We start from the raw sequence: 20318 nt of genomic DNA on the forward strand, positions 1-20318 counted from the left end.
TTTTTTGGTTAGAAATTAGTATGTTGAGAAATATATTTACTTTTTAAGTGTTAGGATATATATATACACTTACTAGTTTCCAGCCTGGGTAATTTGGTTTTGTAAAATTATTTCCTAGAGCCATTATCATGGATTAATTAATACTGTATCTTTACAGTGTAATTTGTATTTAAATGTGGACATTAAAACTATTAGTGTCAACATTCACCATGTTCTTTGCCTTCTAATCTCAACTGACTCCGGAGTATAGAATGTGTCCTTACGCATGTTGTAAAAGGCAGTTAAAGGTGGCATGAGCTGTGTTGGCACAGTCGTAAGGATGCCAGACTTGCTACCAAAAGCCTTGAATCCTTCCGTTGGGTCAGCTGGGGTTGGCTATGATAGTGTACCCTTGGGCACGGTACTTGACTCCAATTGCCTTGACAGACTAAACAACCTACTTTTGTTGCTTTTCTGCAAAACACTAAATCAGACCAAGCCAAATCAAATCAGCCTTTTCACTATACCCCAACAATTGATTCAGTATGATTTAAATCTGTGAATAGTCAAGGAAAACATGGGGATGTCACTGCTTTGTTGTGGATTTCTTGTGTATTGTGCTAATTGAGCTTTGCTGTTCCTCCAGCAACTCTGTGATAATTCACATTTGAATTAAATGAGGATTTCACATAAGTGTACTGTAGTTATGAAATGTGTGAAACCAATTTGTATATTAATATATACCATTAGCTGGGTAAAGAACATATTTAATCATTTAATAAGGCATACAATTCTTGGATGATGATTCCATGTTATTGTGTTTTTATATTCAAAAATGCAGAAACTTGGTGCATGACCTAAATGTAGACTTGATGTATTACATAAATCCAGGGGGCCCAGAGTGGCCGAGTGGTCTAAATCGCTCACCATTCAGGATCACTGTCATCTCACCTCTGAAAATAGAACAACAACAACATAAATCCAGAGACCTGATGTATTACATCAGTACACAGACTATTGATGTATTACATTAGTGCACAGACTATTGATGTATTACATCACTGCAGAGACTAAATGCAGCTCTTTGGTATTTCTTTGTGAATTAGTTATCTTAATAGTGTCATGTCCAATTTATATAATTTGTCAAAAGAATGCTAATATATGTTGTTGTTGTTGTTATTATTATACTATTATGATGACTTGCTTTTGTTCCATTTTATTCAATGCAGGCCAGCCCCCCTGCCAGTAGAAGAACCACCAGTGCAGCCCAGCATTGATGCAGCAGATGTGGCTGAGGAACCACCAGTAGAAAAAGAACCAGAAATTGTGCAACTGCAAGCAGGTAATGTTTTGCTTGTATTTCAGACTTGTTTCATCATCAACAACCGATAATGAGAAATAGGAACACTTGTTATGATCCCACCTCATCTACGAAGGGTCTATCTGGTGTTACCCTGTCCATCCATTTCATCCGGTCACATCAGACACAAATCTCTTTTCTGTTTAGTAGCATTCAGAGGCCTGCAAAGTTTGGACCTGGTCTCTTAAATGCTGCTTCATATCAATGGGGTCATTTGTGTAATATTGACACATGACCTTCCATCGATTGTTCTTATTTTCTTATTTATCTATTATGTAAGGATTTTGTTTTGATATGTACTAGTTTATGTTCATTTTTACAACCATCACAGGTTAGATATCATATCTTGGCTCTTCCTTCCAGTCAAAACTGGTCCTATTTTCGCAAAACCTTTTGAACACTCAAGCTGAAGCTCAGAACCAAGAATTAAGATATGCTATTTATTGTAAACTAGCATTAATGCTATTCCACAGGAAAGGAGAGGAAGAGAAGTTCAGAAAATCTTGATTGTTATGTGGTTCAGAATTTATAACCCAGATAGTAATGAGAGCCAGAATGTATTAACTGTTCATTGTTGAAAATATTTTGACAGTATAGGGCCAGGAAAATATTATTGTTTTAACTTTGCCTACATGTCTGTCATCTTATATTAGTATATATTTCTCTGTTTCCTTTCTTGATGTATGTGTCTTGCCATCTACATCGTGTGTAGATGTTGCTTCAATATGAGCATCGTGAAGAATATGCTACAATGGTATATTTTGTTACTTGTGTTTATATGCATGCTTATTTCTTGATAAACGTTATAGTCGTTACTTTACATATTATCAAATAAATTGATTAAATATCTGTCACAAAGTCTTTAATTGTAAGTAGATAAAATGTTAGTGCATATGAGAATGTATGGCTTGCATTTATAAATTGTCAACAACAACAAAAACAACCAAATCTTAGTTTTCTGGAACAATGTCACAATTTAAAAACAAAACTTTTTTCATATTTACCAAGTATCAGGAGCTTGTATTTAAAAATGATTCTATGAAATTATAGAAAAATCAGAAGAAAGAAAGAAAGATTGGGCTGTACAAATAGGTGAGGTATTTGGGAAGGGTTTTCATTGCTGTGCAGAGAATATCATTCGTGAAAACTAATTTGTTGGTGTTTGAGATTTGGTAAATTAAGTAATTGTTTTAAATATTCTTTTTTGGTTATGGTTGTACCTATTTTCAGATGTACATTCCTGAATGTTCCTCTTTTGGGGGTTATGGTTTTCATGATATTGACCTCAAAGATAATTGTATGCCCACTGTATATAGTTTATCCCTTTAACTGTATGGACTATGTGTGGTGAGTGGTTTATCCCTTTAATTATATGGGCTGTGTGTGGTGAGTGGTTTATCCCTTTAATTATATGGGCTATGTGTGGTGAGTGGTTTATCCCTTTAACTGTATGGGCTATGTGTGGTGAGTGGTTGATCCCTTTAACTGTATGGGCTATGTGTGGTGAGTGGTTGATCCCTTTAATTATATGAGCTGTGTGTGGTGAGTGGTTTATCCCTTTAATTATATGGGCTGTGTGTGGTGAGTGGTTGATCCCTTTAATTATATGGACTATGTGTGGTGAGTGGTTTATCCCTTTAATTATATGAGCTGTGTGTGGTGAGTGGTTTATCCCTTTAATTATATGGGCTGTGTGTGGTGAGTGGTTTATCCCTTTAATATTATGGGCTGTGTGTGGTGAGTGGTTGATCCCTTTAATTATATGGACTATGTGTGGTGAGTGGTTTATCCCTTTAATTATATGAGCTGTGTGTGGTGAGTGGTTTATCCCTTTAATTATATGGGCTGTGTGTGGTGAGTGGTTTATCCCTTTAATATTATGGGCTGTGTGTGGTGAGTGGTTTATCCCTTTAATATTATGGGCTGTGTGTGATGAGTGGTTGATCCCTTTAATTATATGGGCTGTGTGTGGTGAGTGGTTGATCCCTTTAATTATATGAGCTGTGTGTGGTGAGTGGTTTATCCCTTTAATTATATGGGCTGTGTGTGGTGAGTGGTTGATTCCTTTAATTATATGGGCTGTGTGTGGTGAGTGGTTTATCCCTTTAATATTATGGGCTGTGTGTGGTGAGTGGTTTATCCCTTTAATATTATGGGCTGTGTGTGATGAGTGGTTGATCCCTTTAATTATATGGGCTGTGTGTGGTGAGTGGTTGATCCCTTTAATTATATGGGCTGTGTGTGGTGAGTGGTTTATCCCTTTAATATTATGGGCTGTTTGTGGTGAGTGGTTTATCCCTTTAATTATATGGGCTGTGTGTGGTGAGTGGTTGATCCCTTTAATTATATGGGTTGTGTGTGGTGAGTGATTTATCTCTTTAATTGTATGGGCTGTGTGTGGTGAGTGGTTTATCTCTTTAATGGCATGGACTGTGTATGGTGAGTGGTTGGAGTTTTGATGCACATTACCATCCCGTACAACAACTGAGATTTCATTACATATCTGAGTAACCTACTTTATATTGCCTGTTACTCATTGGTTGGTTATGTTTTCACCCATTCCTTTTTTTTTCAATTGTTCACAGCACATGGGGCAATGGATCTTATAAACCAATAGTATTCAAACCTTGCATTTTGTTGTCTGTTTAAAATATTTATTTTTTTTCATTCCACTCTTTCTTTTACTCTCGTTCATTGTATTTAGCAACTTTTTGAGTTTGCTCTTAAGAACAATTTTATCATGAAATTAGGACGTTAACATTTGTCAGTTGTTGTTAATGATGTATTTTGTTAAATTTTCCACTAAATTCAAGTTAAGAATTATTGTAAGTAGCTTTAAAAAATAATACAAGACCTGTTGTTAATGTACAACATCTGTAGAGGAAAACAGTTTGTTGCAAACACAAATTAAATGAGTAATTATTGTGAATTGAACTTGAGTTTTAGAATAGAAATCTTAACAAGTAATGGGGTATGGATTCTTAAAAGAATAATGGATTGGATTTGAAAGAGTACAAGAAGTGTGTAAATTAAATGCTACATATTTTGATGACATTCATTGCTTTCAGTAAACATTACTTGTATAGAAAGTGTCATGAAGTAAACATATATATATCATTGTATTATTTCCCATGACAGCGCCTTCAGTGGAGGGCCCTCCAACTGTTAGGTTGGTGGAGAAACCCAAAGGTGACCATAATTCTTTCTGATTTCCTGCAGTTTGTATAAATTTGAGCTTTGGCATTATATACAATAATTTATGAGAGCAGAAATGATCAGTTTTAACAAGTCAAAATACTTTTCCTTCTGTCCTTAATTGTTTTCCTGTTAAAGTCTCATTAATAATATTTTGATGTCTATGTCAAATAAAGCAAATTTATGCTTAACATTATACATCTCCCACATTGATTATGATTGATACAAGATTTCATACTTGTAAAATGTTGGTTTTGTTATAGCTACGTTTTCAAACCAGTATGTTTTCCTTCTGTGTAATAATTTTATATTCATTGCCTACAGGTTTTAAAGATATACAGAGATCATTTCTTCTCTTCTCATTAATAAATATAGTTATTTGGAAACTGTGTTAAAATGCTTTTTTCCCAATTTAAACTGCTTCATTTTTATATAACCATCACCATTATGTCTCTACGACTGCAAGGCTTTGACTTAAAACTTTCCAGCAAATCATGTTCTTTTTTGAAGGGATTATAAACATATCTTTCAGACTTATTCATGAAATACATGTTTTCACAATTTGCTTACAGTTTGTTATCCAAACTACAGTACTTACAAGGTGGACATTAAACCGTTGGTGCAGTTCTGATAAAGCTTTGTTAGAATTACATAAACAGACCTGAAGAGTGGTCTCCCATGAATATAACACCAGATGGCATGCATAAGTTGCGTACTTTTTATCAACATTCCATCACTACACAATTGTGATGCACATATTCTGTTTTTACTAAAATTTGGCAAAATTTCTAAATTTGTTTAAGAAATAAAAATTTATGTACATTTCTTGAGGTTGCAATGTTGACATTAATCATGCCATATAAGTATTTTGTTGATTAAGAAAAGGTAACACTTTGACTTAATGAGTACGTTTTGGCATTCTTAAATATGTTTTGACTTGGCAACATTTTGGTTTGAGAAACTGTATGACTGGGGTACCTTTTTGTTCAGGATACATTTTGACTTGGGTACATTTTGGTCAAGGTACATTTTAACTATAAATCATATAGATATATATCTAGGGTTCGCTTTGGTGGGGTGTAAATTGCCATCTTTGTTAGAACGAATCGTAAAAGAATCACAACATGGATGTTAAGACCAATCTTCACTACTGTATCCCAATAGCTTCATTTGATTTTTCCACAAATTGACAATTAGCTATCTACCTCTAGAAGAGGGATATTGACTGTTAATATCCACACAGCAGATTAAGATTCACCTATTTTCATCAGGCTCTCTTTTTTGTCGCAAGTGAGGTTTTTAAAGCATTTTTTAAAGTAATGAAATATTCACAAGTATTTGTTTTCAGATATGTACTCCACAGCTTTACTTATACTTTAACCTGCCCAAATGGTGGTCATCTGTGCCTTTTACATGTATTTTGCTTGTATTACTAAAACTCACTTCATTCTCCATTTTCTACTTCATTTTGATGTGTTCATCGAAATCCTGCATTGTTTTTTTTTTTTTTCATTACTTTTTTACTCTGCATTTATTCAGTTTCTAGAATCCTTCATTATGAGTTCCTTTAGCATCTAATGCTATTAATTTTTGCGTTCATATTTTTTCTCTCAAGTTAAATCTCTTGAGTTTGCTGTAATGGACATATTCTAGAAATTGATATGGTGCTACTCTTTCTGACCGCTCTGATTGACTAGTGATTAGAGCGTATGCTTTGTATGCGGTCATTCCTGGGTTTGAATCCTGCTCAAGTCATACCAGAGACTTATAAAAATGGTACTATCAGCTACCTCGCTAGGCACTCAGCATTAAGAAGTTGGTGTCAGGATAATGTGACTGGGTGGGACATGATACTACATGTCTGTGGCATGATGTCTCAGTGCTAGACATTACTATAAACTGCCATCCTGAAGACATCATATCAGTATGACTGAATTTTTTTAAAGCTGCGTAAAAAATTCAAACACACTATTTTTAAATGTGGGCTCAGTTTACCTCATGGCATTCACAGGGTTCCCATGCTCTCCTGATTTTTAAGGAGGTCCTTGAATCCAACTGGAATTTAAATTCAACGAAAATATGCAGGAGACATCTGTGAAAATTACTTTTTGTCATAAAATGTCCTGGAATATGATATTAAAAAGCTAAACCAAAATTTTGTTAGAGAAAATACATTATTTTTCCACTGTAAAATTGCAATGATCATCATTATGTTGGTAGTCATGGTTGAGGCTGGTTACAAAGAGATATTTACACACATGCCATCAACTTCAGTGTTTTCTTTAATCACGGCATCAGAATTTAAAAATGACTTCTTAGAGATGTCATTTTCTCCGTAAAATCTCCTAGAAAACTCTATGAAAATTAAAATCATTTTGATGCAGGAATTCTGCATTTACTTTGGGTACTCTTGACTGTCAATACAAGCTAACATTACACCACCATCAAGCCCCTTTCAACCTTCAGTCCAGCCAGAATATAAGAATATGCATAGAATCAAGAATTCGCATTAGTGAGTCATCCAGTCCCATTAGTTTCTAATTGCTTTTGATTTTATTTTAAAAATCTCCTTTTCTGAATTGTATTACATGCAGTTTATTGTTTTTCTCTTTTGTTTCTTTGAATTATCTTGTAAGGAACATGTTTCATTCTTTATATCTCCAATGGTATTTTTCATCCCATTAAATCTTGTGTCTCACAATTTGATAAAAAATCTTGACCATCTGCCTTCTGCCGTTAGATCCTCTCATTTCATTGGCATGAAAATCTTGTGGTTCATTCATCTAAGATTATTGGTCTGTAATTCAGTTTTCACCTTTATCATGTTCATTGCCATTTTGTGTCATTATCTCTTGTTTTGAGACTTGCTAACGCCATTTGTGTTTGATTTTATTAAAGGAAAGAAATTATCGACTCAGTGTCATGAATCATAAAATAAATCATCATTTATTATTTGTTTCAGATGCATTGCTTTACACACCCTTTGCCTTTTAAAACATTAATTGCTTCACACACCCTTGGCTTTTTAAAAAAAAATAACAAGATTTGCATACATGTAGTGAAACAGAATAAAATATTTTGCAAACATCTTATCAATATATTATGGATTTTATATATTCTACCTTTATATTTTATTTCAAATACTTTTTAAAGAATTTTAACATCTTTTGTTTTATTACCTCTATTGGTCATAGACCAGAAGAATTCATGGGATGGCCAGTTTTCCATTGTCCATCCACCAGCTATACCTTTGAGGATTGCTATGAAAGTTTACAGGCACAATTGTCTCAAGGTCTGCTAGCTCGTCCTAAATGAAAACGGTGTTGCTTACCATAGCAGCCTTCTTGAAAATATTGTTATTGCTATACCTCTAAAATGGTTGTCATACTGACATAGTGTTTTTCCCAGAAGAAATCATAGGATATTGGACCACTTGGGTAGCCTTGAACAAGCATGCATCGTGGGCTCATACCCAGGCTGAGTCATATCAAAGATTTATTAAATTTGTACTAACAGCTGCCTAGCTAGGTGCTCAGCATTGAGAGGTTAGTGCTAGGACTGGTCAGTCTGGTGTCAGAATAATGTGACTGGGTTGAACATGATGCTACATGTCTGTGGCATGATGCCCCAGTGCTTGTCGTCACAATAATCTGCCACATTGTGTACACTGTAGCAGTATGACTGAAAAGTTGTTAAAGCTACACTGGCTATCTTGAACATCTGGTTATTGCTAGGTGGATGATCATATTTTGATTGGAATTCCCTTCCCTTCCCCCCCCCCGAGTCTCACTGGACCTAAATGAATGGCAGCTATTTTGAAAATCTTGTCTGTTGCTGTTTCTTCACAGCAGACAGTCATATCAATGTGGGGTTTTCACTAGAAGACTTCCTATGATATTTAGTTTCCCATTTGTTGCCCATCTGACCTCCATTATGACCGGCATGGTAGCCATTTTGATAACCTTTATATTGCTGCTTCCATCTTGATTATATGGTCATGTCAAAGTGTGGTTTTCACCAAAACACGTATGATGTTTACTATGTTTAAAATGAAAATTTTGTCAACCTTGAAAATCTTGTCGCTAAATCTCCTGAATGGATGGTCATAGCATCATGACATTTTCACCAGAAAATTGTGCCAGTATTACATTCAGTATTGCTGCCAAATGGCCACTTTGAAACTGTTCATATTGCTAAAATTATCAGAGATGGTTTCAACATTCTGCAATTAGAAAGAAGAAATGGTATTGTTACAAATGCCCGGAAATTCTTTTCGACCCGTAGAACTTTAGTTGTTTTAAAGGACTTTTTATTTTTATCTTATAAAACTGCATATTTACGTTTTTTTAAAAGGTTTTTTATCATCTTGAAGTATTATTTGCAAACATTTATGTTCACATTGTTACAACGTAGCTTTTATAGCTTTTATTCAATACTATATAGTCATTAGTGTGCTGATATGCTGTTAAACCCTATACATATATGGATACATACAACACATTGCATGCTTAATGAATCACATACACTACCTATTGTAGAACTATAACCACGTAGATGGTTTTCTTAAAATGATACTAATACTCCATTTTCCTGATGACAAATGCTCATGCTATTTAGATTATTGTCTATACTCACTTACAAGTCAAGTGCCAGTGCAAACTACACAGACCCAGCTCTGCCACCACAAAATGCGCCAGCAGATCTGGGTCTATGCATTTTGTTAGGGTCTTAATCTGTTGTTTGCATCATGTGACCTCAGTTCAGGGTGTTGTTTGCAGTTTGACACCATTTATAAATGGGTATATGTGGTAGTTTCTTCATATCTAAGGTTAATAATTTTGGGGGGAGGTTAAAAGAGGAGAATTTCAATCAGAGAAGTTTCATTGATAACTAGAAAGTAGAAGTAAAATATACAGTTGACAACAAAGTTTATGAAAACATGTAGTTTTTATTGAAGATACTTTGATACAAAAGTTCTGTCAGGTTATATATTTTCAGATTTAAGTACTTCAGTACATAGTTTTAAATTGGTAATATGTTCTCAAACTTTAGGTACTTCAGCACCTAACTTTAATCAGGTAATATATTCTCTAAATTTTAGATATTTCGATATACATCTTTGATCGGGTAATATATTCTCAAACTTTATTTAGGTATTTCAGTACCTAACTTCAATCAGGTAATATATTCTCTAAATTTTAGATATTTCAATATGCATCTTTAATCAGGTAATATATTCTCAAACTTTATTTAGGTATTTCAGTACCTAACTTTAATCAGGTAATATATTCTCAGAATTTATTTAAGTACTTCAGTACATAGTTTTAAATAGGTAATATATACTTAAAAATTTACTTGGCTCAGATGTGTAGTGATAGAGCATGATAATTGCAGTATTCAATTATTTTTTTTTTAAAGTTAGCAATGTTGCTAAGTTATTTATATAAAAACACATGGCATTTAACATTTCTTATGTAAAAAAAATATTTTCTCATATCATTTTTCTGTTTGATTTAAATTTTTATTCTAGTTTTCATTTATCTTTGTGTCCTGTATTATTACTAGGTGTTGGATGACTCGTTCCTGAGTAGAAGGGAAATTCACCATATAGAGATTATTCAGCGTTAAACAAAGAGTTGGTCATACCTCATCATCAGTAGTTAAAATTGTTCACATTCCTGGAAACAATGTGATTTCTTCTTTTAAATATTTTTCAGTTTTTACCCAGACTGCAAGTCAATTCAGGCTTCTGAATTGATGTCTGTCCATATCCGTTCATTCATCCAACACTTAAGTTTGGGTCATTTTCACATATTTGCATGTATTTCAGTATGTAAATCTCTCTTAAGGCTATCAATGAATGCTAGGCCACTGTGACCTATATTTCATGTTTCAGCATTAGGAGAGCTATGGTACCAGGTAGTTCATTTGGTGGAAGAGAGTACTCACTTTTAAAAGGGTTGCAAATTCGATACCTGCCAGGCTGGCCTGGGTTGGTTTACTGTTTGTGTCTTTGGGAAAGGCACATAGCTCCCATTTCCTTGGCACGATATAGCCAATAATTTGTTAAAAGTGCTTTTAAATCCAACATTCTGACAAACCAATAAACATATCTTTGCATTAAGCTTAGTTAATCAAAGGTAGGGTCTGTGTTTAAGTCATTTTCTTGGACAGTATGGCTTGGTTTGTAAATGTTTCATCAGACGTACTGCAGCCATCTGTGAAAACGAAGGCAGGATGACCTGTATTTCATGATTCATTTTTAGTTCTACTAATCATAAATTAGAAGAGTTTATAGGATGGTCTGTTGTCCATTGTCTGTTGTACCGAGGTCCATCCATTAATACAAATTTGTTATTACTACTCCTCATAAACTGCTTGGAGGATTGCCTTCAAACTTGAAACACACATTTATCCCATGGTTTAGTTGGTCCTAAATGAAAATGGTGCTCCTCAGACATTCAATATGGCCACCACAATGAGGTTTTTCACCAGAATACTTCTTATGATGTCCAGTTGGTCATGAATGAAAATGGTGCAGATCTGACCTCCAGTATGACCATCATAGGCAGCCATCTTGAAAATCTTGTTATTGCTACTCCTGAATGGAAAGTTATATCTTGAAAATACTGTTATCTCAACTCCTCCAAAATTGATGGCTATATCAAACGGGGGTTTTCAGCAGTACATTTCTTATGATACCTAGCTGGTCCTAAATGAAACCAGAAGGGCATAATCAGTTAAACATCCAATATGGCTGCCATGATGCCTGTCTCAAAAGTCTTTTTGTCCCCAGAATGGATGATCTTTATGACATGGGGTTTTCACCAAAAGACTTCTAATAATTCTTCTTTGTTCTAAACAAAAATGGTGCCAAACTGACATATAGTACATGTAACACAGAATCTAATATGAAAACCTCGTTAGTGCTGAAGAATATTTAAGATAGCTTTGACGCTTGGCAGTTAAAAGGAAGAAATGGTCTTATCTTGAATTCTGGAAATTCTTTTCACCCAGTAGAGCATTAGTTTGTGATTTGCCTTAAGCTCTGTTTTTTACGGTTATGGTTTGTGTGTGTATCATTTTACTAGATGCTTACTGACAACGATAGTTCAAAGAAATAAATAAATCTATGAAATGTTTGGTACCATTGAATCAAAATTAAGGTCAGTATTCATGGTGTACTACATCTGTGGTTTTCTTTGTTTTTTCTCACTGGTGAACAAGACAGATTTTCACTTTCAAAAGTACATTTTCCATTTTTCAAGGCAATATCGTCAGCCACTTCAGTTTTGTAACGTTGATGCTTGTCTTGCACATATCCAGTAATTTTTACATAAACACTTGTCATTCTTTTTCAGTGTTTTAAGCTCTGCCGGTCAGCAGTAGTTTTATGGAGTAGTTTAAGTTTAATGTAGAGGTGTGGTCTCAGCATGCCTTTTTCTTTTGTTTTTCTGCCTGTAGAAGTGGAGGAAACACAGGTTCAAAGTGGAGCTTCTCCAACTTTAAATGCCTCTCTTGAATTTTCCCCTCGCATGCAGGCTCCTCCTCCGAAGGAGGTTCCAGGGATGACACATGAGCCCGCTAAAGGTGAACCCACCATGGAGTTTCAATGCAGTTAACTTAAAATACTTTTTCCGAATGTAAACTGCTTTCCTTTTTCCATATAACCCTCACCACTATGTTTCTAAGACTGCAAAACTTAGACTTTATTCTTTCCTGCAATTCATGATCTTATTATAATGGGTTGAAACAAATGTGTAACGCGTATTTATGAAATACATGCTTCTGCACTAATTGTTTTTTGTCTGATGTTTAGATACAAACTTGTAACGTGGACTTTAAGCTGCTGATGCTGTTTTAATATGCTGTTTTGCATTTACACAATCAGGCATAAAGAGTTGTATCGCACGTGGCCTAGATGAATAGCCTATTACATGTAGATATACCTTTTAAAGGTTTTGTCGTTTTAGGAGCAAATGTCTTTGGAGTTATTGCCCTAAAGTATGGGGATGGGTGGGTTTGTGGCCTTTGCAATGTATGCATCACTAATAGCTTTTAAATATAAATGCCATGTAAGTTGTCAAGAATTTTGCAATTTTTGTGAAAAGTAAAAGTATGGACTGCTATAATTATAGTGTTCATGCCATTCTACTTTTATTTATCCTCCGATTGCTTGTAGCTGGGGCAAGTTGATACGGTCATGTCAAGGTCACTGATTACAAGAAGAAAAATGCAGACCTCCCAACCCTTTAGTTACAGACGTAAGGAACATTACCCCCTCCCAAAGACAAAATCCCTGCTGTTAAATCTAGATATTAGCTTGTTTTGGTTGGTCTGGCTCTGTGTTCACATTGGACTTTGTGGAGTTGGTCAGGAAACCAGATTAACTACACCTTGGATACTTTAATTAACCTTTTTTTAAATTGGGATTTTGCTTTTATGTTATAGCGCAGTATGGATATGTCATCCAGCAAATGAAAATGTGTTGAAGATCTTCAGGACAATCAGCCTTTCAGAAGGTCCAATCACACACACACACACACATAAACTTTTTAATTGTCTTCATTGCATCAGATAACACAGCAAGAATTTTTGTGCATGTTTTCCACATCAACAATGACAGTACATGATATTTTGTTGTACCTAAATGAATGTTGGTCCAACTTAAATATATGCTACTTCACTGAGAAGGTTTTTTTGGGTTGACTGGTCTGAAAATGGTTTCCACACAATAACATTACTTCAAAATCACAAACCTGAACCAGTCATAGTGTATAGCTTGCACATAGGTTATGGAAGAAGCTTGTTGATTTTGGGGTGAAAAGTCAGGGTCACTGAGTGGAAGGAACTTTTCTCCACTGTTCAGTTCTTGACCACATACCTTCATCCAAGTTTTTTTATGGTTAACTGTTTGGGTAAGAAAGAAGCCTATTGATGTTGTGGTCAATAGGTCAGTCATTGATTGCAAATTATAATGATTTTTGCATAGCAACTTTAGTTCTAAACCACATACCTTGACCAAAGTTCGTGGAGAGCTTGCACATACGGTGAGGAAATGACATGTTGATGATGAGGTAAAAATTTGAAAGGTTTGTGACTGGAATAAAAATGGATTTTGCATAATAGCTTTTGTTCTAGAGTAAGTTCCTTGACTAAATTGTGTTTGGCTTGCACTTCGACGAAGAAAGATACCTATATATTTGAAGGTCAAATGTCGAAGTCCAAGTGGGCTTAATAAGAACATAGTGGTTTAGTTCAAGATTGCATGCCTAGATAAGGTCATTGAAATGCTTTGGTCAATGTAGTCCAACTTGCCCTACTAGTGTCTATATAGTGGACTTGGGCACAGGCAGGTGTATAAAATACTGTTTTTTTTTTCTTTCATATAAATACCATGAGGTGTGCATTAATTTGTGATGTCTATCTGTTGCCAATTTCCTTTCAGCACAATAATTAAAGTTTTCCACCATATTCAGTCACCAAACTTTGCATGCACATGGGGTAAGAAATACCCCTATCGATTTTGGGTTCCAAAGGTCAAATGTCTAAGTCTCATACTAGAAGAATACAAAGGGTTTTTGCACAAACATTTCAGTTATCATTATCAAAGACAACTAAACATGGCACAGCTCTATAATGTAATGTTCACAGTACTCATCTATATTAAATTTATAAGTAGCTGCAGTTGCAGAGAGGTGAATTGGCAGGTTAAGGTGGTTCACCTAGCAGGTTAAGGTGGTTCACCTAGCAGGTTAAGGTCCACATACTTTTATTAGGGTCTCTCCCCCTCATTTTGAGGTTTCATATTTGATTTTAGGTGTACTGTATGTATATCAACACTTATGCTTTAACTGGCCCATGCAGTAATCCTCTGTGCCTCGTGCATTTTGCTTTCATTACTAAAGTTTTCATTTCATCCTCCATTTGGTATACATAGAAATCTGGCATTTTTTGTAATTATCACATGTACCATATATACTTGACTATGAGACGAGTACAATTACAAACTGCACAGGCCCAGATCTGCCATTGCACATTATTCCCTCAGATCTGGGTCTGTGCCATTTGTTAGGAGCAATTAGTAGAACAAACATCATAGACCCTGATGGGCATAAGCATTATGCCATCCATGGCAGATCAAGATCTTTCTTGTTTGCAGTTTAACTTAAGTGAGTATATATGGTAGATAATGTGCATTTATTCAGTTCTGATGAGAATGCATTTGTTGGAAAAATTGCATATATAGCAGGCTTGAGGTATCATAATTTTTGTTGAGATTGTATTGGCTTCATCACATGTTGGGGGCCCCGATTGGCCGAGTGGTCTAAAGCGCTCTCCGTTACGGATCACTGCCATCTCACCACTGCCTGCGGTGGTTCGAGTCTCGGATTCAGCCAATGTGGGTATGTGAGAATGCTTGCCAGTAGCTTCTCGTGGGTCGGTGGTTCTTTCCGGGGTTTTCCCGGGTTCTTCCTCCACCATTAATACTGGCCGCCATGTGTAGCCTTTCGTGTGCTGACATATGGCGTTAAACCCCACAACAACAACAAAAAAATCATAACATGTCACGTCAGTATCTCTGTCATGATTTTCATTAATCCTCAGATGTCATTTATGTTGAGATTGTATTGTATTCATCATATGTCACCTCTCAGTATCTTGTCATGATTTTCATTAATCTTCAGATGCCATTTTTGTTGCGATTGTATTGGCTTCATCACGTCACCTCAGTATCTTTGTCATGATTTTCATTAATCTGGAGATGTCATTTTTGTTGGGATTGTATTGACTTCATCACATGTCACCTCAGTATCTTTGTCATGATTTTCATTAATCTGCAGATGTCATTTTTGTTGGGATTGTATTGACTTCATCACATGTCACCTCAGTATCTTTGTCATGATCTTCATTAATCTGCAGATGTCATTTTTGTTGGGATTGTATTGACTTCATCACATGTCACCTCAGTATCTTTGTCATGATTTTCATTAATCTGCAGATGTCATTTTTGTTGAGATTGTATTGGCTTCATCACGTCACCTCTCAATATCTTTGTCATGATTTTCATTAATCTTCAGATGTCATTTTTGTGCACTCATCATTCTTCTTTCAAGTTTATTTGCTTTGTGAGATGTGATCAAACAAGATGATGATTTATGTGATACCATAACTTTTATCATTTGGTACCAGTCTGTTGTCAGTTTACTCAAATGGAAATGTTCCAGAAATGGATCAGATACTACCCTTTCTAAATGTGAGCTCTGTTTTCAAGTTTATGATGTACCTTGAATGCCAATAAAATGAACATTACACTAACATCATGCCCCTTCCACCCATCATCCTCAGCCAGATAATAAGGCTATACAATAAACCAAATATTTACAGTAGTGAAGACCACTCCAGTGGCCTAAGTGGTTAGAGCATCTGCCTCAGATGCGGTCAGTCATGGGTTCGAACCTCAGCTGTCATACCAAAGTCTTATAAAAATTGTACTAGCAGCTGCCACACTTGGCGCTCAGCATTAAGAGGTTAGTGTTAGGACTAGTTGGCCTAGTATCAGGATAATGGGACTGGGTGAGACATGATGCTACATGTCTGCAGCATGATGCCCCAGTGCTAGATATCACTTTAAATTGCCACAGTGCAGATATCGTAGCGTTATGACTGAATTTTTAAAATGTATGTTAAAAATCCTAATAAAACACACACACACACGTATACAGCATGATGCCCCAGTTCTAGACATCGCTATAAACTGCCGCATTACAGACATTGTAGCGATATGACTGAAAGATTGTTAAAGCAACATTAAAAATCCAAATTGCACATGCACACATACAGTAGTGAGCCATCCAGTTTCATTTGCTCGTTTTTTATTTATCCCTGAATTATATTACTTGTAGTCAGTTGCTTTCCTCACACGTTTCCTAGAATTATCCTGTAAGAAACAAGTTTCATTCTTCATTTCACCAGGTGTATTTTTATCCGGTTAAACTGAACCATCTGCTTTTTGCCATTTCATTGACATGAAAGTCTTGTGGTTCTCTCGTCTAAGATTACTCATGTGTTCACTCTTTTCACCTTATCCTACTTGGTACCATTTTGTATCATGATTGATCTCCTGTTTTGAGACTTGGTAATGCAGTGTTTGATTTTGCAAAAGAAAGGATGATATTCACCGAATGTCAAACAAAGTCATAAATTCATCCTCATTTATTATTTGTTTAAAAAGCATTGCTTGTGGCTTGCATATTTGTAGTGAAATTTATGCAAATATTTACCATGTTTGCAAATTTGTAAAATCATGGGCATGCTTTTGCATAAAATATCTCGGGACCATTAACGCTTCCTTCACCCCTCACCAAAATCCAGCACAAGGCCTGCTTTATTGCTAAACCTCCAGCAGTGGGAAGGGAGACATGGCAGTCACCTTTCTCTTGGTCATATCATCTGCTGCTTTGGATTTTATTTCTTCATAAACAGAAAATACTTACACCCTAAGACAATTCATTCTGCTGACAGGCTTGCTTGCATCTTTGTCCCTGGAGTCAAGGTCACAATGATATTAAGGTTTGAGATAGTTTTTTCATTTTTGGATTTTGTTCATGCTTGGCATAAACCATTATGAAGACAAGATATTATTTATTGACATGCTTGCACAACCTTTGATCTTGGGGTCTAGATCATGCGTTTTACAGCACTGCCTCAACATGTAAGCTTCTTGCTAAACATGCCAGACACTTATTGTCTGTTATAGCAAAGTAATTAGTTTTATAGAAAATAGTTTCTTTTTTTACATTTTAAATGACTCAATTGATATAGTCGGACTAAATTTTCAAGAATGTTGAACTAGTTTTTCTATTGACAAATAGCGTATCACTTAATATGAACCAAACTCGTCCAAGTTAATTTGGTGGAGGGGGAAAATGCGAAATTCCATATCAGAGAAATCTCTGATAACAAGCAAACTGAAGTAGAATACATAGGTTTTACCACCTTTAACATGTGAAGGCTTGTAGTTTAATGCAAGATATTTTGATACAAGGCTTTAAATAAGTTATGGTTCTTCCTCCACCATTAATACTGGCCGCCATGTATAGCCAATCGCGTGCTGAAAAATGGCGTTAAACCCAACAACAACAACAACAAATAAGTTATGTATTGATGTTAGAGCACAACCAGAGATAAAAGAATTTAAAGTAATTTAACTCTTTTTAAAAGTAAACAATCAGATTAAATAATTGCGAGATAGATGTAGTGTTTAAAGTTTCTTGTGTAAATAATATTGAGGTGCATGTATTTGATATAAAGTATTACTACTTTTCCTTTATTATTCTGGATGTTTCTTTAGTATAAGAATGTGTTTTATGACTCTTCTGCCAGAGTAGAAGGAAAGGTGGACTGTAATTACGCAATAGCTAAAATGGAGTTGGTCACACCTCATTGCCAGAGTAGAAGTGAAAATTGACTTTGTAATTATGCAATGGCTAAAAAAGAGTTGGTCATACCTTGTTGCCAGCAAATACAGTTATTCTGATTGCTGGAGTTACTGACCAGATAAAACCAAAACAAGAGCTGTGATTTCTAATTTTCACATTTTATGCATTTTCTGTTTTCCAATTTTCTTACAGCTTGGACATTTTGATTTGGTCCTCCCATCTGTCTTTCCCAAGAAGCTTGTTGGCCATGTTGTGCAGAAGCACTCAGCCAAAACATATTAAAAATTTTACTGTGTAGATGATGTGATAGATCTTCAAGCCAATACAGCAGTTTTTCAATTCATTTCACTTTTAAATGTTTTGGATTAAACTGTGGTCTTTTTAGATTCATAACATTTTGCTGAAAGTTTTGGGACTTCCTGATAAAAATGTTAGCAAGATGCTAAAACCACTTGAAGTTGATAAATGAAATCTGGTATTCATGTCTATATTAATACATATACATATATATATATATATATATATATATATATATATATATATATATATATATATATATATATATATATATTATATGGCCTGATTTGAATTTCATGCTGTGATGGCAGATTTTCAGGTTATATGTCTGCCATGTGCATATTATGTTAACTCTACTATCTGCCATTACCAAACTTTGTAAATAGCATGCGTTTGGGGCAAAGAAGAAGACATGTCAGATTGGGGCTCAAAAGGTTAAAGGTCAAGGTCACAGGGTTTGAAAGATGGAAAACTGTTTCCATACAATAATTTGACTTTAATACTAATTTCCTCAACCAAACGTTGTAAACGGCTTGCATTTGAAATAACCCAAGTTCTTTATCATTTACATTGACCCAGATTTGTGTATTGCATGCATTTGAGACAAGGAAAGATGGCTGTTTGATGAGACCAAGCAGACAATGTGGTATTTCAAATACACAAGCTAAATGGGTATTGTGTCTTTTAGTATACGAATGTAACCAGTAAAAAACGTATTAAATAAAAGATGTATAATTTTACAATCTACCACATGGCAAGTGTATAATGTGCCCTTGATCCTACTCTTCAACATTTTGTATCTGCAGTGGGGGTGTATATTTTGTAAACAAAAATCTAGTTTTTACTGGCCATTAAGACGAGCATTTGTCTTGAAAAGTGCATTTTTCCTTTTACAAGGCAATTACATTTAGCTCATTTTGTGTGTTTCCTATCTTGACTTGTGCATGTCCAGCAAATTTCGCGCTGCACTAATCCTTGTTTTCCAGGTGTGTTCGAACTGAAATACATTAGATTCTCACAGATACAAAGGCCCCTGTATAATAAAATATTTTTCAGAGACTGAAGCAGATCAGGGTATTAATAGCAAATCAAATGGATACACTTTTATCCGCATGTACATACTACGGTGGCAGATCTGATGCCGCCATCTTTTTTCACAAAGCAACTTTGTACTGGTGGGCATGTATTGCAGTATAGTTGTTTAAGATGTGTCGTTCTGTTGTATTATGGCATAGTTGCCAACCCAACATAAATATTACTTGAAATTTGTTCTGTACTGGCAATACAAGCAAATACATTTCATTCCATTACTGATGTTTTTTGTTGTAAGAAAATTTAGAAGTATGAAAAGTTAGATTTACATGAACTTAAATCCACTGTTAAAGTTTTCATTTAAATGTCTACACCTGAATTACTTGAATATTTATTGGGTATGTTTTGTACGGCCTTATAAAGGTTAGAATTTATTTATATAAGAAAGTAAAACTGTCAACTCATGTTGCTTTATGAAAGAACTCATAGAGTTCATATAAACTTCAAAGACTGAGTTAACAAAATGATACAGTTGAATAATTATTGCATCCACTATTACTGATGTAAAAAGATTTTTTTATGGTCTGGCAACTGTACTGAGTTTACATTTATTATTTTTTATCCTCCATTTTTTTTTTCCTTTTTCCTGTTTTGTGAAGTAGTTTTAGCTTAACAGCAATGTTGTGGTGTGGTTTCAGCATGCATTTTTCTTGTTTTTCTGCCTGTAGAAGTAGAGGAAACAGAGGTTCATGTCAGAGCCTCGTCAACTTTAAAGGCTTCTCCCAAACCCTCTTCTCGCATGAAAGCTCCTCCTCGGGAGGTTCCAAGGACAGCGCATGAATTAGCTCGAGGTGAACCCATGCCAGCACCAAGGAGTAGGTTCTTAATTAGCTTGATTGTCCCAGTTTCACTTGTCATTTCAAATTTTTTTCCTCAAATTGAAACTTTTTTAATATCTTCCCAGTTACAACAATGAATCTTTGACCAAACGTTCTGCTGTAAAAACATTCATC

At 35.1% G+C, this 20318-nt stretch overlaps 2 protein-coding genes across 17 annotated transcripts in view; both read left to right on the forward strand.

Annotated features, from left to right (window-relative positions):
* Positions 1–20318, forward strand: part of LOC149805564 (spectrin beta chain-like) — a 196609-nt gene that overhangs the window by 162373 nt on the left and 13918 nt on the right. For 5 of the 16 annotated variants that reach the window (XM_089950176.1, XM_089950181.1, XM_089950179.1 and 2 more), the window contains 4 exons: positions 1209–1321; positions 4478–4528; positions 11999–12124; positions 20034–20180. In XM_089950176.1, coding sequence (XP_089806302.1) covers positions 1209–1321; positions 4478–4528; positions 11999–12124; positions 20034–20180 — 437 coding nt within the window. Of the gene's footprint in view, positions 1–1208; positions 1322–2389; positions 2506–4477; positions 4529–11998; positions 12125–20033; positions 20181–20318 lie in introns of those variants that run through there. The other 11 variants (XM_089950183.1, XM_089950185.1, XM_089950186.1 and 8 more) reach the window with 8 other exon arrangements.
* The window catches only part of LOC149805565 (uncharacterized), a 460129-nt gene that overhangs the window by 60085 nt on the left and 379726 nt on the right, over positions 1–20318 (forward strand). The window lies entirely within an intron of this gene.

The sequence above is a fragment of the Sinohyriopsis cumingii genome, chromosome 2, assembly GCF_028554795.1.
Source record: "Sinohyriopsis cumingii isolate HCF-2022 chromosome 2, ASM2855479v2, whole genome shotgun sequence".
NCBI lineage: Eukaryota > Metazoa > Mollusca > Bivalvia > Unionida > Unionidae > Sinohyriopsis > Sinohyriopsis cumingii.